General features: G+C 47.4%; 1 protein-coding gene across 2 annotated transcripts in view; it reads left to right on the forward strand.

Moving 5' to 3' along the window:
- The window catches only part of ADCK1 (aarF domain containing kinase 1), a 124,235-nt gene that overhangs the window by 84,758 nt on the left and 16,266 nt on the right, over positions 1 to 23,211 (forward strand). For both annotated transcript variants that reach the window (XM_027775176.1, XM_006157089.3), the window contains exons 6-7: positions 5,803 to 5,961; positions 15,298 to 15,414. In XM_027775176.1, coding sequence (XP_027630977.1) covers positions 5,803 to 5,961; positions 15,298 to 15,414 — 276 coding nt within the window. The remainder of the gene's footprint in view (positions 1 to 5,802; positions 5,962 to 15,297; positions 15,415 to 23,211) is intronic.

Raw genomic sequence — 23,211 nt, forward strand, 5'->3', positions numbered from 1 at the left:
TGGACTGGCAAGGCACAGTCCGTTGTCTGCGGGCGGGCTGGCTTTGCAAGCAGTTCTTTTCTGCCCACGAGAGTGGGGAGCTTACTGGGCCATATCTTGCTGCCATTCTCACTGCTTGAATGCTGGGTAGCACTCAGATGATGGTAGGCTGGTAATAAGACCATAATGTAGGCCTGGTAGCCCTACCCTGTGTCACTCCCAGCTGTCTCTCAGGCTTCTGAAATCAATGACGAACACCCCCTTGCTCTAGAGCCCTCGGAAGCATTTAACTCATGGCCAAGGACCATGCCCTCCAGGTACCACTGGCCCCAAGCTGCTCTGTTGTGCTGGGGCAGAATCTGACCCACTGCTCCATGTCATCGGGCTCATCCCAAGGGTCTTTAAAATAAAGACCTGGGGCAGTTATATTTTTTATTCTTTCAGAGCTGCATTTTCAATGCATGCTTTCACTCATCTCATTTCTTTACTAAATGCGTTGATCGAACAGTGGGCGACCCAGCTTGGTAATGTTTATGTCGGTACAGAATCCGACAGATGATTTTATTCTTTTTAAAAGATATTTATATATAAAATATCCAGAGATGCAGGCCATCCCATAGAAACTTCTCTTTACCCTGTAATTCTGTTTTCTAAAAAGCATACACTTTAATAACTTATCAGAACAAAGATAAACCCCATGAATGGCAAGCTATTTACATCACTCGGAATTGATTTTCGATCCTTGTCGAACATTCATTTTTCCCAGTTCGGATCAGTGCAGGCGTCCTATTTAGTGTGCTGTTTTTCCATAGAACATTATTTCTTTTATAATGTACAATAATGTGATAACAGTAACTCGCATTTCAGTTGCATTTTACACTTTACAAAGCTCTTTCTAGGCCTTATCTGGAACTTCCTCTGGTATTGTCTTGTACTATATTGCATGAGGTAAGGCTGCATAAAGGAAGAACAAGAAAACCCAGGGTCCAGATCCTGTTTTGACAATTACAAACTGTTGTGACTCTGAGAAATATTAGTATTTTAACCTCCTGGAACCTGTTTCCTTCTCTGCAAAAAGGGCAAGAAAAGGGTTAAATGAGAGTCTGTACATAAAGGACCTCATACGGTGCCTGACTTGCAGTAGGTACTAAAGAATGATAATTCTTGGGGCTAGCAGGTGGTAATGGTTATGTTGCTTGCTGAACTCCCATGTGGCTGACCACAGTTCGAGTCCCAGACCCAGTGACTTGAAACTCAACATCGGTCACATGTGCGTGTGTGCCCAAGGTCCTGGGAGGAGACTGGAAGAGAAGGGATTGTGGCATGGCCATCCCCCCTGGGGGGATTATTTCTCACTTTCCTTCTCACTTACTCTCTCACCCTGGTGATTGCATGCACCTTAAGGCAAAAACCTCTTTTAAAAAAGTGATACTTTTCATTTTTTAACTATTACAAGTAATAGTCAGTAGTTCTCAAACTTCTATGTGACTCTCCATTTTTTCATTATATTTCTGTGTGGCCCACAATTGATTTTTTTCCTTCTGTGAGCCAAGGGCCCTACAGGAAAATAGTTTTATTATTTTCCCTCAAAAGAAGTATTCATGATCCAGGACACCTAGATTGGTTCACGAGGTCCCAGATCAAGTAGAAAACTCAGACATTTGGAGACTGCATGTGGTTCCCCAAAAGTTAGCAATTGCTTTTCCCACCAAAGTCTTAAGAACAGAAAAACTCAATCCACTTGGATAACACAAATGTGAAGATATAATTATCTCAGAGGAGAAGATAAACCTTTTGAAATATTCATTTGTTTATTCATTTATTTTATTTTAACTTATTCATTCACGTGAGTGTTCAATAAACATCTGCTGGGTGTCAAGACTATGTGGTAGGCGCTGGTAAAAACATTGGCCATTAGAAGAATTTTATGGAGAAGATACATTTTGGGAGGAAACTCAAAAAGTCGAATTGATAACAACACCTGTTTTATTTTTGTTGATTGCATCTGTTGTCGAAAAGAAAAACTGAAAGGAATCTACTTAGGGCTGGCTTTCAAGAGGGGAACTGAGTGAAAACAGAAGGTGAAACTGGGAAATTGTATTTTGCTCTCCTCAACCAACAAAAGCCTAAAATGGCAGCAGCCCAGACTTCTTGGATCAGATGGTTCTTAACCTGACCCTCCTCCCTAACCAGTAGATTTCCGGGGGCTGGTAAACCTCTTGAGTTATGTGCAAAATTATATATGTGCATTTTCTGGGGTTCATAGTTGGTATCAAGTTTTTTGGATTGATCTTTCTTTCTTTTTTTTTTTTTTGAGAGGTTTTTGGTATAGGGTGCATCACCACAGAGAAATAGAAAGCAAGAAATCACCCCCCTCCGCTCCGCCCTGCCCTGCTGCTCCCAGGGGGGATGGCCACACCGCAATCTCTTTTCCTCCATTCTCCTCTCGGGATCTTGGGCACGCACGCACATGTGCCTGGCATGGGTTTAAGCCACCAGGTCTGGGACTCGAACCGCGGTTGACTACATGGGAGTTCAGCGACATAACCATTAGGCTAACTGTTGGTCCCTTGGATTGATCTTTCCGTGAAGTGGATGGGGATCCCCCACAAAGCTAAGAACCAAAGACTTACATCCAGGCAGGCCCTCTCATTTTAAAGTAACCAAGGGAGTCACCACCATGTGCACAGAATGCTTTAGAAACCAATTTTCTTCTTCTAAGAATTATTAATTTAATACATTGTTATTATTATTTTAAAATTTGCTATAGGGCACATGAGCTCACCAGAGGGTGGGGGGAGAAAGAAAAGGAGAGTGAGAAAGCAAGTGGTTAGGTCCAGGAATCAAACTGTGATTGGTCATGTGGGAGTCCAGCACCCTAGCCACCACACCAGTTGCTGGCCCTGAAACCAATTTTCTGAAAAATCTTCCTTCCTTCCTTCCTTCTTTTCCTGAATGAGTGAGACTGACAGTACCCTTAAAAGGATCTTCGTGCCATGGTCTACCCTTAGATCCAGCCAGCCTGGATCATGGGCAGACATGTGCCTGGCATACTCAGAGAGATCTCTGGACATAAACCCAGAACCTTTCCATGTGACTCAGCCTTGCAGAGAGTCCTATTTTACCATTGTGCCGCCATCTGGCCCCTAGAAACTCATTTTCTGAGTAATGTAAAGTTTTTATTTTGGCCAGAGGGTGCATGCACTCATTAGAGAGAGACAGAGCCTCCAGTGGGCTTCTCCATTTCTCCATCTTGTCAGGATCTGGGGCATGCAGGCACAGTCTAGGCATGTTTTTCAGACTGCCAGAGTAGGATGTGGCCTGCATGGTTGGCCATGTGAAATCCTGTTCCCTTAACCATTAGACCATGGGGCCAGCCTCAATTGGGGTTATGAATTAGTTTGCTAATTAGTTATGAACAATTAATATTAATCAGTAAAATCTGTGTCTGCTCGTATGATTAATGATATTAGCTATTAAGAATAACCAATAGTAGTAGCAATGACTAATTACATAATTGATTAGTAACAGAAGAATCTTTAAAGTACTTTTCAGGCTGTTTGGATATTAATGATAATTAAAAATTTTACCAATAACTGACTATACAATAAACGATGAGGGATTATTGTTTGGCCAGAAGCTTCACCCTCCCAGGTAGGCTGCAGGTAAAAGCCAGAACAAGCCTAAAACGGCAGCAGCCTAGACCCCTTGGACCAGATGGCTCCTAACCTGACCCTCCTCCCCAGCTGGTGAGTTCCAAGGAGCTGATGAACCCTCTGAATGATGTGCAGAACTGCTCTGTGCATTTTCTGGGCTTTGTACTGGTATCAAGTTTTTGATTTGGTGACTTCCTGTGAAGGGGATGGGGACCCCCGGCAAAGCTAAGAACCATTGGCTGTGTATACCAGTGCCTGGTGCAGGGTAGTTACCTGGGGAACTCGGTAAGTGTCAATTGAGCTCATTGGGGAACCTCGTGGTGACTTCCTTCCTTGCTTTTCCCCATCAAAGTCCTGTGAATTTAGATGAGAACAAAACGGGGTAGAAATTTTCTTGCCTGAACTTGGATCCCAGAGAGTGGCGTTCATTCAGGTATCTGTGGTGGCATGTGAGTCCTCCACCTGGGCCTGTAGGAATGGCTTCTATTCCCCGTGTGCCTGCTCTGTCCCTGCCGTGGTGACAGCCTAGGGCATCTGAGGGCACCTGAGGAGATGTGGTGCCTGAGGCTGCCTCGTTCAGGTGTCCCTATCGCCACCTCTTGCTTCTACTTCCATGTGACATGAGCAGAAACAAAGCGTACACTAAATCCATTATCCTAAGGTCACAGGTCCGGCCCACGGAAGACTAGACAAGGCTGCGAAGAAATTAGACTGCAGCCTAATATAATTAAAAAAGGTCTTGGTAGACAGTGAGTGTAATAACCCTGTGTGCCGATTCTTTTAGAATGGCATTGGTACGTCTTCCGGGCCATTGGGTTTAAAAACAAAGCTGCAAATGCCTCATAGTGCACGACCTCACTTTTGATTGCTTGCTTTTGTTTCACGTGTACCTAGTATGGTGTCAGGCATGGTATTATAGATCAGGGCAAAGAGAAGCCTAGGGCAAGCCTCTTAGGCCAGGCTATCAGTGTGTTGTTCTGGGCAGGTTGAAAGGGGAAGGTCTTTTGATACCAGCAGGCCCACGGGTTTTTAGTTCTTGCTCAGTGCCTTCTGTTGTAGCCAGGGACGGAGATGGATGCTGTTGGAGAACTTGACTGTAATCTGTCTCGAGAACCACTGTGATGAGCAGCCAGTGGTTTCCTCCCGGTCTAGCGTGAAATGCCAGAGAGCCAGAGGGTTGCCTACTTTCCCTCCCAGAATTCGGAACACTTGCCATGTCCTTGGTATCACCCTTGCTTGCACTGCATTGCCTTTGTCTGTGAATGTGTGAGACTGTCCTGTATCTAAGGTCTTGGTGGTGGGATAGCCTCAGCATGAGGTCCCTGCTCATGGAGGAGCCATGGTGTGCTCTGCACATACCACAATGCTCTGAATCTCTGCTTATTATTAAACTGACACCTGAATGCCAGATAAGCCTGCCAAAACCCCTTTCTTCATCATGGCATCACTCAAGAATCCATAGTTGGGCCAAATTGCCACCAGTTCAAGCTCTTCATCTGAGTGGTCAAATCCTTTTTTTCTTACCCAGCCTTGTTTTCTTATTCCAATTAAAATTTTTATTATCAGGACCAGCAGATGGCATAATGGTTATGTTGCTGGACTCCCATGTAGTCGACCACAGTTTGAGTCCTAGATCCGGTGGCTTAAAACTTATGCTGGGTGCATGTGCGTGTGTGCCCAAAATCCCAGGAGGAGACTGGAGAAGAACGGATTGTGGCATGGACATCTCCTCTGGGGGGTGATTTCTCGCATTCTGTCTCTTGTCTCTGTCTCTCTGGTGAGTGCATGCACCCCACAGCAAAAATCTCTCTTGTTTAACAAAATTTTACACAGAAACTGTAGAAAATATTTCAAATGCTCAGGTACCAACCACTCAGCATAAAAAGTAAAAATTGAGTTATGGTTGAAGCACTCCCTGGTCCCCAGTGCTTTGAAAATGGGACCATGCACAAATTTGGGAGCAGTGACAGGTCTGTGAGTATTGACAGCTGCAGATCAGGAAAGGGCTTGAGAACAAGGTTTTGAGTTGGGCAGACTCCTCTGTACTTCCTCTCAGAGCCTCAACTTTCTCATCTATAAATGGGGATTGGATGTGGGCTAAGGGTAGGCACCGAACCTCCCTTGGTGGGTGCTGTGGGCTGACTGACCGAGTGCTTGTGGGTTTCAGGTGCTCGTCCTGGCCGTGAAGCAACTCTTTCCTGAATTCGAGTTTATGTGGCTGGGGGATGAAGCCAAGAAGAACCTGCCGTTGGAGCTAGATTTCCTCAATGAAGGGAGGAATGCTGAGAAAGTGGCCCAAATGCTCAAGCACTTTGACTTCTTAAAGGTAGGAGAGGCGGGACAGTCAGGACATAGCGGTCTGGTGGAAAAGTGCAGGGGGTTGGTCCCCCCTGTCCAAGTAGCCTCCCTTGTAGGACATGAGTTGTCTTACTGAGGATGCATGATTTGTAGCTGGAGATGCACATTATAGCCCCTTGAAGGCAATTTACAAAGAAATACCAGTGTGATTGTTGACCTGTGATTCGATTAAACAGATGTTTATTGAATAATCTACAACTGGGAGACACCGAGTGCCACTCAGGGCCTACACGCCATGTCTCTGCCTCCGTGAACCACGGGGTGATGGCGACGTTGCCGGCGATGATGATGATAGCTAATGCCGCCTTCCTCTGGCGCTGTTCCAAACACGTGCACATTACATGCACTCATTTACTAGATAGTGCCTTTACTCTGAAACAGCACATGTGATCCAGGCATCACCACAGTATGCAAAATCGCACGGCAGAAAGCATGAGGCTCATGGGGAAAATGGGGCTTGGTGGTACGCAACTTCACCAGGGACACAGGAACAGAAGAGGACAGGCACTGATAGAACAATAGCGTAGACTTACATGTGATGAATACCGAGAGTGCAATACTTGTGGCACTTCACCTTGAGATCTGCTTGTGGCAGTGCGTATCTGGAGGGCTGCCGCCTGGGAGTCACTGTGAGGTGGAGGAAGGAGGGTCGTGTGGAATCAGAGGGAGATTTGTAACACTAGGTGCTGGTGATGCATCTGTACGTGGTGATGTTTTGGTGTGTGTGTCTGTGTGTCCCCATGTGGTGACATTTCAGGGCATGTGTTTGTGTATCCCCTTGTGGTGACATTTAAGCATGTGCTCATGTCTCCCCCTGCAGTGATATTCAGTGCGTGTGCTCTTGTGTCCCCATGCAGTGGTGTTTTGGTGCATGTGTTTGTTGTGTCCCCATATGTGATGTTTTGGCATGTGTGCTCATGTGTTTCCATGCAGTGGTGTTTTAGTGAGTATACTTGTGTTTCCCCCCTGCACGGATGTTTCAGTGTGTGTTCACGGGTCCCCCTGCAGTGATGTTTCGTTGTGTGTGCTCATGTGTCTCCCTTCAGTGATGTTTCAGTGTGTGTGTTCATGGGTCCCCCTGCAGTGACGTTTTGGTTGTGTGTGTTCACGGGTCCTCCTGCAGTGATGTTTTGGTGTGTGTGTTCACGGATCCCCCTGCAGTGATGTTTCGGTATGTGTGTTCACGGGTCCCCCTGCAGTGATGTTTCAGTGTATGTGCTCATGTATCCCCCAGCAGTGATGTTTTGGCATGTGTGTTTGTGTGGCCCCTTGTGGCACAGCTTGGCTGCTGCAGTTTTCTGTCTCCCGGTGCTTCTCATGGATGACATTGTACATAAACAACTGCAAAATGTGCATTATGATCAAACTGTTCTCTAATATAACAATTACACTGGAACAAATTTGTGTTTTCTTTTTTAACATGTTCATTTATTTCTTCCATGAGAGAAAGAGAGCAGAGACTGTGCACACGCCCCCAGTAGGTTCTTCGTGCCAGGATCCACCTTCAGTCTCAGCCATCCGGGATTATAGGCACATGTGCATGCACCCCGTGTGAGTACAGGGATACCTCGGGACATGAATCTGGGACCTTCCTGTGTGGCCTCGGCATTATGGAGCATTGTTACCACTGTGACACTGCACTGGTCACATGTTTTTGTTCTAAAGCATATTACTGCCCTGACATGAAGGTACAGACCCTCTTGTGCATGTAAATCCAGATATGCAGACTAGATCCGATAGCATTGTCCCATCTTTGAAGTTCAAGCCACCAGTTCAATGAGACCTTAGCTCTCCCAGACAAATAATAATGTAAACGAATTAGCACAATACTCTATAGTATAAAATACGCTTCTACCTACATATCCTATTTTTTCCCCCATTCCTTTATTTCACATTTACTGAGCATTTTCCAGAGCCTATTGCTGTCCTAGGAGCCAGGGGTTAATCCTTATCCTGCAAAACTTCCCATCTCCTGGGGGAGCAAATGCACGAATGTGTTGTTACGGTGCAGATTGGTTATTGCCATTACATGCACTGCTTTATGTTTCTGTGCATTCCCAAGAGGAAGTGCGTCATTCCACCCAGGATAAAGAACTCAGAGGGGGCTTGTAAGAAGTGGTAGTACAGAGGGGTAGGTAACAATGGAATATTTCTTCTGGTCAGGCATTGAGTGCCATTCAAGTACTTGCTTGAAGAACAGTGGATCCTTCCAACAGCCATCATCCCATTTTACAGATGACAGTCTTCAAGAAGGAGGGCTAGCAACTCTGTTTTCTGACCCTGAGACTGGAGCTCATCTCAGGTTATTCTGCTGCCTTTTCCCTGGCAGGGGTGGCCTTCAGAGCCAGAACTATGAGCCAGACAAACAGAACCATCTCCACTGTTCCCATGGAAACAGCAAATCGTCCACTGGCAGGGGCCAACCAGCAATTGCTAGACCAAGACATGTAATAATAATAATAATAACACAAATTTTTGAAACGAGGAAGCTAAATGGGTAAATAATTAATGTACCCATTTGACCTGATGCCTCCAAAACTCACGCACCATTCCTAAGACAGTGGTGGAATTAAAGCTCCGGAGTAATTAATTTTGCCTAAACACATAACATGCGGGAAGTGAATTTTATGCTGCGAACCCACTTCAGCTCTTAAAACTGGAGATAGATTGCTTCTGCACACTAGCACCCCCTCACAACATCTGTGCGTAATTAAGCCACAGCAAAGAGTTTACCTCTCAGTGTGTGAGGCGTCTTCCTGTGCTTATGTGGGTTTTAATAACCTCAGCCCTATGCTATAAATCTCCGAGCCTCTGACAAGCACTGAATGCAAATACGGTGGCAGGGAGACTGGGAGAAGGTGAGGGGGCAGCCAGGCTGAACGGTCACGGCCAGGGCATGAGTGGGTTTGGCATCAGAGCATGTATGCTGGGGGGAGGAGACAGGACAAGCAGTGAGGTTTGTGACTAACATGGGGACAGCTGAAGACTAGGCGGCAGGGGAGGAGCCTTATAAGAGATGAGGGTGTATGTGTGGGGGTGCAGATGATTGGGTCACCTCGGGAGTGGGACCACTTTGAGATTTCCTTCTTTTTCCCTTTCAGTTTTTGCTATAGGGTTTGTATACTTGCCAGAGAGAGAGACAGAGAGGGGGAGAGAGAGAGAGGGAAAAATCACTCCTGCAGGGGGATGGCCACACCCACACTGCAGTCCCTTCTCCTCCATTCTCCCCTTGGGGTTTTGGGCACACATGCACATACACCCAGCATGATTTTCTTTTCTTTTCTCAGAGGTTTTTGGCATAGGGTATGTACATTCACGAGAGAGAGAGAGAGAGAGAGAGAGAGCAAGACGGAATGTGAGAAATCTTCCCCCAGGAGGATGGCCTCACCACAGTCCCTTCTCTTTCATTCTCTTCCTGGGATCTTGGGCACACATGCACATGCGCCCAGCCCAACGTGATTTTCAAGCTGCTGGGTCTGAGACTCGAACCATGGAGCTGGCTTTGTGGGATCTGGCACTTTAATCTCCCTGCCATCTGTTGGCCATGCTAGGGTTTCTTTTTATGGTTTATTATTATTATTTTTAAGTTTCTTGCCTTCCTTCCTTCCATGAGCAAGAGAGAGTGTGAGAAGCACCCTTAGCAGGGTCCTCACTCCACAATCCACCCTGGGCTTCAGCCGGCCTGGATCATGGGCACACAGATGTCTAGCACATTCAGGAAAGTGTCCGGATGGGAAGCCTGGAACCTCGCTACGTGGGTCAGCCTCACAGAGCGTTGCATTACTGGCACCGGTGTTCGGCCTGCTCCAGTGTTTCGTATTGCGAGAGAAGGCGCTCAGGGCTGACCAGAAATTGTGGACAAACCCAAGAGGATATCATGCTTTGGGAGAAGGGCTGTCGCTTCCTGAGAATCTCCAAGTTTGAGAACCACTGATGTTAATACCTATCATTTAATATCCTTTACACACGTGCACTGTGGTAGATACCTCTGCACGTGCTTTCTCATGTAGTCATTCTTTAGTCCTTATGACAGCCCCACAGGGAGGTGTTGTGATTAGCCCCATGTCATCATCGGGGAGACTGAGGCCTGGCAGTCAAAGCCCTTGCCTGAGGTTACATGGCTTACCAGGGAGCGGCAGAGGCAGGTTCTGTACCCCACTACCTCCACACTCATATGTTGGAGCACCCAGTGTCTTAACCACCATACCACCTGCTGACCCCCTATTTCTTATCTTTTAATTCTATTTTTACACAAAATTTTTGAAGTGCTTTCAAACTTCTATGAGGTCACTGCTTTAGATTCCATATGTGAGTGAGATTATACAGTATTCATCTTTCTGTGCCTGCCTTGTTTCACTTGAAATAACTCTGATTCTATATAGACAAAATTGTTTGTGTTTTGTTTTATTCTCTCAGGTGCTTTAGGGTTTTTTTTATTCCCAGTTTATTACTTTTTAATAAGGGTAAATCTACTTACTGGATTTTTTCCATTCATATCAGTCAGCATTGCAGGCCCTTTCTGTTAAAGGCTTCCAACTTTTTCAAGTTCAGAAGTACTTTTTCTGTCACTTCTTACCTCCTTTCCTCTATTTTACTCTCTTCTCTTTCTGGAACTATTATGTAACTGATCCTGTGGACCAGTCCACCTGGAACTAGAGTTTCCTACCGCATCTTCCATCTCTTTGCTTTATCCGCTCTATTCTCTGGAATCTTTTATTCTATTTTCTTTTATCTCTTGCTCTGAATTGCTTGTTCCAGCAATAATAATCACCAATACAAGAATTTCTCCTTTCTCATAGTTCTTTGTTGTGAATGTAGTATTTTTTCAAAATAAATTCAGACAACAGAAAACATTAAAAACATTTTTTAGTACAATCTTCCAAAAGATCAACCCCAACTGCATTCTCTTTGAGTAAAAGAAACATCACAAAATAAACAAAGGCAAATGCATGGTGGTCCTTGGTTTTCCATTCTGTTTTGCTTTGATTTGGTTATCCATCTTTAAGTACTAACGAATGATTTGACTAGTTAGTATAGGTCATGGGAATGGCTTTCATCCATTATTGATCTGTGCTTTCATGACAGTGACTGTGAGCTACCACATGTTGCAGGTGAGGTTGTTTGAACTCCTCTTTGGGGTACCAGACAATCAGGATAACCTCATTTTCAATGGCAAAATTAGATTTTTACACTGAGATACCGGCACCTATCTCAAGAACCTTAGGAAAACAACCTATGTCTTTGAAACCGTGTCACAAACCAGTGACACAAATTTTAACAATTTTAAACTTTATTTATTCCTTTCATGAGCAAGAGAGAGAGAGAGACAGTGACCTCGACAGGGTTTTGAAGCCCAATCCAGCCTAACTCTCAGCCAGTCCCCGCTCATGGGCATGTGCCTGCTTAGGGAAGTCTCTGGATATAAACCCAGAACCTTCCCACGTGGGTCAGCTTCACAGGGCATCATGCTTTACCACTACCCTGTGGTCTGGCTCTCTTGTAACACAGTTTCTAACAAAACAAAACTGCATGACCTCACACATACGTGATTCTGAAGCAGTCAACCTCTAGAAGTAGAGTATTAGTTAGCAGAGGCTGGGAGGGTAAAGGGAAGAGCAGTCTTTTACTGCTGGTTTCTTAGTTAACACTGTTCAGGTCATAAGAACATTGAGAGGTGAAGGAAGTCAGTGACCTGAAGGAAAAGAAAGCAAAAAATGGACTTGACAAAGGTCAGATTCACTGCAGAAGAACAGAAAGGGCGTGTTGTGGAGGAAGCTAGCGGAAACTCACATAAAGAGCTGACCTGTGAGGCCTCTGCTTTTCAGATCCGTCACCTACAAAATGGATAAGTGTGAGATTATGTATGTCAAAATGCAACAACTATATTTTAAGGTGTCTTCATAATGTTCATTTTGCCTAAAGTGTCTGTTCCCCTTAACTAAAACCCTGAAGTGTCTGTCTCATTGAGGCTTGAGAATCACACCAACGCACGTGCATGCATGTCCAAGATCCCAGGAGGAGAATGAAGGAGAAAGGATTACAGGGTGATTTCTCACTTTCTCTCTCCCTGTGTCTGTCTCTCTCTCTCTCTGGTGAGCGTACATGCCCTAAGGCAAAAACCTCTCTCAAAAAAGAAACAAAACCCAAAAAACATCAAAGAAATACAAACAAAAAATTAAGCAACAAAAACCCCTCACCCATAGTCGCACAGCTTGTAGGCGGCAGAGCCGGGGCATCAGCCCAGCAGCCTGACTCCAGGTCTGTGCTTGGGGCTGCTGGGCTTGGCCTGTGGGAGGATTGCGGCCCTGGGGATGGTGCTGGCCCGCACACTGGGACCTGCTGTGGAACGTGGACCAAATATAGGAACAAAGCGGGAGCGTGGAGTCGGGGCTGTGCTGAGGCTGAGGCCTGGCAGCATGTGCTGGAAACTTCCCTGATCTGTGCCCTCCTTCATGGAGTCAGGATTGGCCTCAGAGTGGGAAGACAGGTGGAGCCCACAGGGAGGGCCCTGCCGTGGCCCTGGTGGAGAGCCCAGGCTCAGGGTCCTAGGGCCAGGCAGTGACCTTGCCCCTGTGCCAGCGAGCCCCTGACTGTGAGCCCCCAGAGTTTTGTTTTTCTTTGGACGGGTATTTTTCTTATTATCTCTTTCAAGTTTTCCTCTTTCATTTCCCCCTTCCTTGCTAGAAGCAGAGGAAGGGATGATAAGGAGACGAGAGTGTCAGGGTGAAGGGATTCACCCCTCACCCCAACCTCTCCTGCCCACGTGGAGATTTAGGGGCAAGACATTTCCGACTGAGCAGGGGGCAGGTTGGCATTTGGTGGTCATTTCCATGCCTTTCCCCCGAGGGCACCTGCAGCCCTCACGCTCCCAGGACAGCCCGTTGATTTCCTAGGTTTGATATCTCAGCCACTCCTGACCTACGCATTTCTGATCCAACAGCAGGGGACCCATGCCGTGGTGGACTAGAATGGTTGGGAGGAAAGCTGGAGGGGGAGAAACCCCAGCACACCCATGGCCCTGCTTATAGCCCAGAGGAACTCCTGGCTTTTCCTTTTCATCTGTGATTCTTTCCTGGCTGTTTTCCAGGCTACCTTCATCAGACTCTGTGGGGTGGGGTTTGACCTGCCCTTTCCAGAACCCCAGAGACCCACCACTAAACTCAGGTTTTCAAACAGTCTTGAATGAAGAACTTAACCCCTTTCATTATTTGGAAGCCCCGAACGACTGTAAACTTGCACTCATTTTTAAAGGTACTGTTTGAAGAATGCCAAGCGAGTCTACATTTTAAGTTCAAAGTAACAGAGTCACAGATTTGTCTTTTGGCCCAGATTTTCAAATGGCAAAAACCGCAGGGAAGTAGTAAGTCAAAACAACACCTTGAATTCGGTTGGAACCTTTGTTCCAGCAGTGTTTCACATGTAGTGTGGCCCGTTTACCCTCCGAGAGCCTCACTGAGATGGGCAGAACGCGGTCTCCTTTCCAGTGAGGAAGACTGAGGTGTAAAGGGGGAAGTCTGAGGTGCCACGATGAGCAGAATTAAGAACAGGAAACAGGTCTCCGGACTTGAGGGCCGTTCTCTTATTGCCAAATGAGTTGGGGGTTAGGGTGAGGGAAGATCTTAGTCTCCAGAACATTTGAATTAGTTGCTCCCGTTTCCTTATTTCTACATGAAAACAAACCCATCAGCAGTTTGAGGATAGGGCCAGGTGGTGGTGGGATGGCAATACACCTGGACCCCCACAGGGAACGTCTTGGGTTTTGTTCCAGGACCTCTCTAAGCACACTGGGCATACATGGCTTGCCTGGGCTCTGGGCCAGCTAAGGCCATGATGACGACCCTGTTGGGAGTGTCCCTTTCTGTGTCTCTATCCTCTCTGTCTCTATTCTCTCTCATGGAAGAAATAAATAAGCTATAAAAAGAGAAATTCAATCACATTGGGGAAATGTGGCGTGCCAAAAGCCCTGTAATTCCTCCCTCCTGGCAGCCTGGCAGCCTGGCATCCCTTGGTGTCCTACAATCTTCGCCTTCCCTCCTGGGGAAATCTGTGCTCTTTTGTGTGTGCTCAGAGTCAAAGGGAGTTGGAGAGCATATCAGGCATTTGTCTGCTGGTGACTGAGTGACTTAAACAAAAAGGGTTTATTCTTGTCACATAATGATGAGAAGGCTTAGAGCATTTGCTTTTGATTTGGTGGTTTCATATTACCAGGACTGGCATCTGTGAATTTCTTAGGTTTTTCCTCATAGTTACAAAATGACTGCTGCAGTTCCAGGAATCACATTCATTTTCCAGGCAGGGAGAGAAAGGGAGGGACAGGAACACCAAATATTTCTTTTTATCAAGAAAATAAAAGCTGGACTGGATGATGGTGCAGAACTAAAACATGGCACTCTGTAAGGCTGACCCATGTTGGAAGGCTCTGGGTTTGTGCCCAGAGACCTCCCTGAGTATACCGAGCATGATGTGCCCATCACCTGGAGCTTGCTGGGGGTGGATTTTGGTGTTAAGGCCCTATTGAGATTGCTGTCTCTCTGTCTCTCTTTAAGTCATGGAAGAAATAAAAAACTTAAAAAAGGATCAACAAAAAAGCTTTCAAGAATCCCCTAGTAGACCTCTACTTATATTTCATAAGCGAGAACTCGTCACATGACCATACCTACCATAAGGCAGGCAGGGAAAGAAAAAAAGAGTTTAGTTTTGTCCTCTCTGGAAAGAAGAGGATTAGGAATAGATGTTAGGTTACAATCTGGCATTGTCTGTCGTGGAGGGCTTGGAGGAAACTGGCAGGGAAACAAAACTTACCATCTGGCAAGCATTCATTCACTCCATTCTATACATACAAGATATCTGTGACCCAGCTGATGAAACCGAGGCAGAGGGTTAAGGTCTGGACAGGAGCTAGAAGTGGGCCTGGTGGTGGATGAAGAGAGAGAAATAGCTTCTATCATCAACTGCCAGGAATAAGCATTTCACACCTTCTCCTCCCTAGTCCCAGTTTAAATTTTGGTGCTTAACCAAGTCTAGAAGGCATTGAGGAGAGTGGGGGGAAACTGTTCTCTGGTCTCCAAATGGAGGCAGACTCTAAAGGAGTGGGCCGGGGGCCTTACTGGTAGAGGTGAAGTGGCCTGGTGCCAGAGCCTCCTCCCACCCCCCGTTCTCTGCCCCCGTCACGTCTGAGGTCCCTGGGCCTCTTCTCTCCTATTTTGGGAAGGAGCACCTGCTGCTTGGCTTGCTGCCCCTCGTTGTGGTCCTTGTCCCTGACTCAGCCTCCCCAGCCCATTCTGACCTGGTCTTTCCTCCATAGGTCCCCCGTATCTACTGGGACCTGTCCACCAAGCGGGTCCTTCTGATGGAGTTTGTGGATGGCGGGCAGGTCAACGACAGAAGCTACATGGACAGGAACAAGATTGATGTCAACGAGGTGAGGTTGTCCACTCAAAGCTGCTGGTGGGGTGTGTGGACATGGCCAGGGCTGCCCATAGGGGCCATGCGTCCCGGCGACACCTTGGGATCTGGCTCCACTGTCTAAATGTGGCTGTTAACCTGAAGAATTTTGCATTCCTTGAGCAAGAAGGATTCTTCCAGTTTGTGGAGTCCAACCGTCTGCATGCTGTGGGATGTGGGGACCATGGCTCCTGCCGGGACAAGCAGTGGCCAGTCTTTCCTCATGCATTTTTGACCCCTGTGCAGCTGAGTAACCAGAGAACAGTGGTGCAAAATCCACAAGACTTAATCCTGCTGCCTCTGGGGGGCCCCAACCTCAGTCCTCCATCTCCTCCCTCCGGCCCCCCACTTCCTGCCAGTACCCAGATCTCTAGTTAGATGTCAGGCAAAAAGACAACAGCAGTAGCCACTGGATCAGCTTCAGAGCTCGGGGAAAAGGGTGGAGCAGCTCTTCCACCTCAGGTACCTTGAGTCTAAAACCAGGTGGAGCCTGTGCCCCATTTTCTGCTGCCTGGTTACGTCGGCATCTGCTAGGAAGGGGTGGGTTTGTGCTTTCTCCATAGCATGCTTACAGTCCTGCTTTGTGCTGGGGAAGGTGTGAGGGTGCCAAGGGGACCAGACGCTAGCACTGGAGTCAGACACACAACTGAATCCATATAGCCACATCTCAGGCAGCGAGAGGGGTAGGAGTGAGCCCCCCCAGGAACCTCCAAGAAGTGCTCATCTCTGCCACAGCCAGCTTCCCACATGATGAGGAGGAAGTCGTGGCCTTGCAAGGAAGGGGAAGGGAGTGGGTGAAGTTGGGCTGGGCTGGGGCAGGGTTCTTCAGAGCACGTGAGGAGAAAAGGTGGGGGCAGGTCTTAGCCATGGCCCTGGAGGAACTAGGGAGTCCCTGGAGGGTTTTGAGGAGAGCAGTAACATTATGTGCCAGCTGGGTGGGAGAAGGAATGGAAAGGGCCAGATTCAGTGGAGGTGAGTGTTCTTCCCCATTTCCTCCCAGGCAGCACGTGAAGATGATCAAAAGGTCCTAGTGGGGAAATGGGAAAATGGCCCAGAAAAGAAAAGCCTTTCCTTAACTCAGCAATGAGCCAGAGGGGAGAGGGGAGTGGCCAGGGGTGTGGCTGCACAGGCCTGCTAGTGGGGCTTGGCTATGTAAATGGAGGCATTGGTATTACCTGTCTCTGAGAGGCACTGTGAGGAGGAGGTGAGCTGGTGTGCAAAAAGTGCTTAAAGTGCTTAGCACAGTGCCTGGTGTGCGGTCGGGATTCCAGAATAGTAGCAGGATTGTTGTCACTGCTGTTTTTTTTTTTTTTTTTTTTTATTTTAAATAATTATTTTATTTAGCTTTATTTATTTATTTTAATTTGACCAGAGAGGGACAGAGGAGTGAGTGAGTGAGTGAATGAGCAAGAGAGAGAGAAAGCCAGAAAGCAAGCCACCAGGTTCGAGAATCGAACCACAGTCGGCCATGTGGGAGTCCATCTCTCTTAACCACCGTGCCACCTGCCAGCTCCATTGTCGCTGCTGTTTTCCTTATCATCTTTGGACCCTGTCCATGCCTCCTTTATCTCTTTTTACCATTACATTTACTGAATGCTTAACTTCTTGTGTGGGGCCACCTTCTCCTTAATAAACTTATGGGGGCCGTCTTTTTGTCTACATTTTGCTGATGAAGACTCAGAGGCTCAGAGAGGGAAGTTAACTTGCCTAAGGTTGCACAGCTAGTAAGAGCTGGGATGGAGGCTCTGACCTCCCTGAGCCACTACTCCGTACCAGGAGAGGCTGCATCAGAATACGCAGAGCTGCAGCGGGAATGCAGCTGAGAGTGGAGGGTTTCAGGGAGAACCGTTGTCCCTTGACTTAGGGAGCAGTGCCCAAAACTCCCAGCTGCAGTTTTGGGGTGTGTGTGTGAGGGTGGGTGGGAAGCCACAGGGACACAGGGCCCCACCCTGCTTTACCAGAGCAACTCTGCCACCCGCTAAGCTGCCTGCTGGGCTTTCCTGGAAGAGCTCTGCTGCTTAGGGTAAGGGAAGAGAATGAACAGATGGATCATTCAGCCCTCGCTTTACAGATGGGGAGACAAAGCCCGAGAGAGCAAGTGTCTGTGGAGGTCACTCAGCCAGTGACATAGCTCAGGGCTCTGGCCCTAGGGCCTTCACTGTTGGCTCCTGGTAGGGGCAGGAGAGTGTCCAGGCGGAGTGTAGTCTTTGGCTCTGTATAGATGGGATTGGATGGGAGATCACCTCTGACTTCTGAACAGCCTTGAAGAGGAGCAGGGTCTCTGCCTGCTGATCAGGAAGGATCCCAGAGGCCTCACCCCTGGCAGGTTCCTGGTGTTTACTTGCGGTCAGCAGTGGTGGGATTTTCACTCCAGCAACACCCCCAAATCCATTCCTCTCTAGAGCCAGCAAGCTGGATGGAGCTCCCTAGAGGTGGCTTTGCTCTTCCACTACGAGTGCAAGCACAGAGACATGCTCTGGTGTAGCTGCTTAGCGAGGGCCCTTGGCAGAGGGGGAGGTGAGCAGTGGAAACTGGGGTGCACTGTGTGTGCCCTCTGAGGCCTGGGTCGTCTGCTCTGCCTCCACCCCTCTTTACAATCAATGCCGTGCAGATAAAACCAGCGGTCTGTACTGAGCAGACCCTCAGTAGACTTCCTTAAATTAGTGAATGGGTAAATAAACCAGAAGCAAGTAAACGCCAGGAACCTGGCAGAGGCCAGGCCTCTGGGATCCTTCCCGATCAGCAGGCAAGGCCCTCCTCCTCCTTAAGGCTATTCAGGAGAAGCCAAAAGTGATGTCCCATCCAATTTCATCCCTACAGAAGCCAAAGGCTGCACTCTACACAGATACTCTCCTGACCCTACCAGAGCCAATGGCGAGGGCCCTAGAGCCAGAAGCCCTTAACTGTGTCACTGGCTCAGTGACCCCTACAGATACTTGTTCTCTTGGGGTTGGTTGCCCTGGGTTGACCTCTGTGAGGCACGGCTAGAGGAGAGTCTTGATTGTTTTCTGTGGACACGCAGAATGGGGCACACAGGTATCAGAGTTATTTGGCAAAAGAGTAGCATTATAATTATTATTGGGTTGTTGGGAAATTCATGACACATTTTTGCCTAGAAAAATATATAAAAATTTGTCCTGACTTTCCCGGCAACCTAATTTAAGCGACTATATGCCAGGCATGTGACACATAAGTTTCACTCTGTACCGCTTGGTCCTGTGATGTGTGTTCACTGTATTTACAGATGAGAAAGCTAAAGCTCAGAGAGGTTAAACAACTTGCCCAGTGTCACACAGCTAGCAGGGGGCAAAGCTAGGATTTGAATCCAGGTCTACATGACCCCAAAGTCTTTGGTCTTCTACCTTCTCCATCTCCATCCCAGGGAGATGGGCTGCAGTAGAACCTGGAGCCATCTGGACGCCCACCTCAGAAACTACTGAGAGGAGTTGGGGGGCCAGCTGAGAAGCTTTGCCTGGTGTCCAGACACTGACTGTTCCCCTTCTCTCTCTACCTTTCATCAAGGGTCAGTAATCCATTTTGGAGAAATGGTTTAGCATCAGAAGTGTTTTGGATTTCAGAATTTTTAAGGGTATCTTGGAGATGAGACCCATGTCTAAACACAAAATTCATTTATGTTTCGTATGTACCTTGTACACATAGCCTGAAAGTAATCTTAAGTAGTACTTTTATATTGTAGCATTTTGACTGTGACCTGCCACTTGAGGTCAGGTGTGGAATTCTTCACTTGTGGCATCATGTTGATGCTTAAAATAATTTCAGATTTGGGAGCATTTTGGATTTTAGATTTCTGGATTAGGGATGTTCAACCTGTGCTGTACTCTAAGGGATGTTTAGACGACTTATAGGAGTGAACGTACCAACAGTGCTTAGCACAGTGCCTGGTGGATGTTGAGCACTCCAAAACGGAAGCTAGATGATTGTTGTTGTTGCTGTTATTTTTTTTCTTTATTATCGTTGAGGCCTGTTCCTTCTCCCTTACCTCCTTTTACCATCAGCATTTACTCACTGCCTGTGTGCTAGGTCTTTTTTGCATATAAACTTATGAGGGAGTATGGTCCCCATTTTACAGATGAAGAATTCAGAACTTCTAGAGGAAAGGTACCTTCCCTAAGGTCATAAATCTTTTTATTTTTTAAAAATATTTTCTTTATTGGCGATAGGGCATTGCATGAGAGAGAGAGTGTGTGAGAGAGAGGAGCACCTCCCCTCCCCCCCAGGGTCTGGTCATGCTGCAATCCCCTTCCTCCAGTCTTCCATTGAATTGACTCTTGGGCATTCACGTGCATACCTACCATGTTTTAGGCAGGCCAGGCCAGGCCAGGGATTTGAACCATGGTTGCCATGTGGGAATTAGTTTCTCTTGAGGATGGAATTATACCATGGAGTTATCCCAGCTCATAAATCTTAACTGTGCACTCCAAAGTTTTCATATGGATATACTGTGTCATCACTGTCCATATAAAGGCACTCATTTCCATCCCCCTGGCTAGCTCCCTCAGGCTCCCCCCCACCCCCCAGTACCCTCTCCTCTACCCGAACTACTGCTATGCTGACCTGTGTCACCACAGGCTACATTCACCTGTTACTGAACTTCATATAGGTAGAATCATATAGCCTTGGGGGCTGGCACCTTTGTCACCAGTCAGATCATGGAGCAGCTGGGACTATAGGTGTACACCATCGTTTCTGGCTTTGAGAGTAGGCCCAGATTTGAATCCGGGCCTCCTATGTGGCCTCAGCCTGGGAGCAGCAATGTCTTAGCATGTGCCACGGTGTTGGGTATCCTCAGTTTCCTAACTGAAGGGATTGGACTAGCTACCTCTAACCCTCCAAGGGTCCTTTCTTCTTGAGTGTTGTGCAGAACAGTGATTACTCAGCTCTGTGGGAGCTAAGACTTGTTCATGCACCATCTGTTTCAGAGTCACTAATATTCCTGAGCTCTACCCTGAACTACGTGGCAAAGGTTTCAGGGGAATGGGGTATGGGTGCACAGGAATCTGCACTTTAATACATTTTCCAGGTTGTTCAGATACTCACCTATGATCTGGAACCTTACCCCTCGCTCCAATACCCCTCCTCGCCCGCCACCTCCTAAGGCCGAAGGGCTTGGGCTACCCCAGTCAGAGTTCACTGTATTATTTTGTATCTCCAGACATGAGGCAGTCCGAACCAGGTGTGCCCACCTGGCAGGGAGCATGCGGCCTGGGGAGCCAGCAGTCTGCAGAGGCCCTCATTTGTTTGTGCCTCTGAGCCCAGGAGCAGGTATTGCCAAGAGCCTGACCCAGTGATCATATTTGCCAGTCATTTTAAGAGCTGGCGACAGTGACTGTCATTGATCTCATTAAAGGTAAAGGTCGTGCAGGAGTCGGCTTTCCCTGCTAGATGGAGCCTCCTCAAGCCATAGAACGACTATTGATTGCAGGACCTTTATCGAAGGTTAATTGGATTTTAGTGAGTGCGTGTTTTAAGACCTTGCCTGGGCTGAGGCCCAATTTAATTTGCGTGAAATTGGCCAAGAGAAAGGTGACAGAGTCAGGAGTGTAGGGGCAGCAGGGATGAGGACTGGTGGCCTGGTGAGCATACGTGGGCTGTCTATGATGATGGGTGGGTGCAGGTGGGAGCTTGGGAGAGGCGCCAGCCTAGCTGTCTCAGAGGCATGAGGCCCAGCAGTCCAAGAGGGCTGGGAGTGCCTCAGCAGTCACCACATGGGCTTTGACTCAGTCCCTTGTCCTTGGGGTGACACTCCTTGTGTCGGGGGTAGTCACTAAGCCTGTCCACCTCCTCAGAGAATAAATCTTGGTCTTCTGTCAGGATTGGGAAGAGATCTGACAGTTTGGCTGATGCCGTTCAGGTGTTTTATTAGCTAATCCTTTTTCTTCAGGACCCCCAAATCCTGTTTGCAGAGGAGCCAGAGCCTTCCCGGGGTTCAGAAGTGAGAAATGCAGCTTCCCATTTCTTAGTCTGCTAAGTCATTCCTCAGGAGCCATTTGCTCCCCTTCAGCAAACACAGGTTTGCTTATCTCATTCTGTCTGCTGCCGTGGGCCCTTTTACTCTTTTTGTTGTTGTCGGGTCTTTACCATCTTTTTTTTCCCTTTAGAGTTATTTTCATGGTGTTTGTGAGGGAGTGGAGTTAATGGCGGGGGCTCAGTCTGCCATGTTTAGCCAGAGGCTCTGGCTGTGTTTTCTTCTTTCCAGCTTGAAAATTCATTCCATGTGTCAAATTTGCTTTTCAGCCTTTTTTTTTTTTTTTTTTTTTTAAAGTTTGCCATAGGGTACATGTGCTTGCCAGAGAGAGAGAGAGAGAGAGAGACAGACAGACAGACAGACAAAAAGTGAAAAATCACTCACCAAAAGGGAATAGTCACGTTGCAGTCCCTTCTCCTCTATTCTCCTCTTAGGATTTTGGGCATGCACACACACGCCTGGTGTGATTTTCTAGCCGCCAGGTCTGGGACTTGAACTGTGTAAATTGGCCACATGGAATTCAGCTGCTTTATTCCTTATGCCACCTGCTGGCTCCACTTTTCAGCAACATTTGTTGGCACCTACTGTGTGCAGGCTCTGCATAGAAGTGCTCTATAAAGGTATGGATAGTGTGCAGGAGGTTGGGCTGGCAGTTCATTGCAGAGGGGACTGCTGTGCAGGGAGAGTAGAGGGTTTTAGAGTCAGGGCATCTGGCATTGTGTGTGGTTCTGCCACTTCTGGCCAGGTGCCCTGGGAGAAGTCACTTAAACTCAGAGTCTGAGTTCTCTTATCTGTGCCGTTGGAGTGAAAGCAGTCCTTCCGTCACAGGGTTGTTGTGTGAACTTTGCAAGCTGTGGAGTTCTGTAGAAATTACTTATAATTCCTGAAATTCTTATTCACAGAGGTATGTCTTCCTCCATAGAATCTTAGAGAACTCCTTTTTTCCCCTTCCTGTCTACTCGCCTCCACCATCTGAGTACATAGACTTGGATGTCAAGGACTAGTTGTCTGTAAAGCTCATGGTGATACAGCCTCCCTGTAAACTGTACCAAAGTGTCTGCCTCTCCCTGTGCCCTCTTGCTTCTCCCACTACCACCTCTGGTTGAGTAGGACCTTTACTTTCCTGCCTGGCATCATTTCCCATCTGCTGGGCCTCACTGGCTCTGCTGGGAGATGCTCAGAAGATGCTCAGGAGACCAGCGTAGAGTAACTGCAGAAAGATGGAGAGCCCTGTGGCTGAAATTGCAGAGAAGAAGAACATCTCCTCTTTCACAACTTCTCAGACCAAATCTTTGGAAGTTTGTGGATATTGGAGGGGTCCCGATGCACAAGATGGGTTCCTGGAGACCTATTTCTTTAGCAGGAGGGGTGTCAGGAACAGGTAACAGTGGTGTATTGGATTCACCTTCCTGCCTTTTACTGCTGGCTCTGCTGCTTACAAGTTGTGCTGCCCATTGAAGCCCTAGTTTCCTTTTTTTTCTTTTAGAGAGACTTTTGCTCTTGAGCGTGTGGGCTTGCTGGAGAGACAGCAAACAAGAAATCATCCTCCTAGGGGTATGGCCATACTGCAATCCCTTCTCCACCACTCTTCTCTTGGGATTTTGGGCACACATGCATATATGCATATGCACCTGGCTTGAATTTTAAGCTGCTGCCAGTTCCGAGACTTGAACCACGGTTGACTGCATAGAAGCCCAGTGACATAACCTTTACGCCATCTTCTGGCCCCCCTCCAGGGCTCCTTTTATAAGTGTAATGTAAGAGAGTAGCCCACAGGATCATTTGATG

The sequence above is a fragment of the Tupaia chinensis genome, unplaced genomic scaffold, assembly GCF_000334495.1.
Source record: "Tupaia chinensis unplaced genomic scaffold, TupChi_1.0 Scaffold000528_1, whole genome shotgun sequence".
Classification (NCBI taxonomy): domain Eukaryota; kingdom Metazoa; phylum Chordata; class Mammalia; order Scandentia; family Tupaiidae; genus Tupaia; species Tupaia belangeri.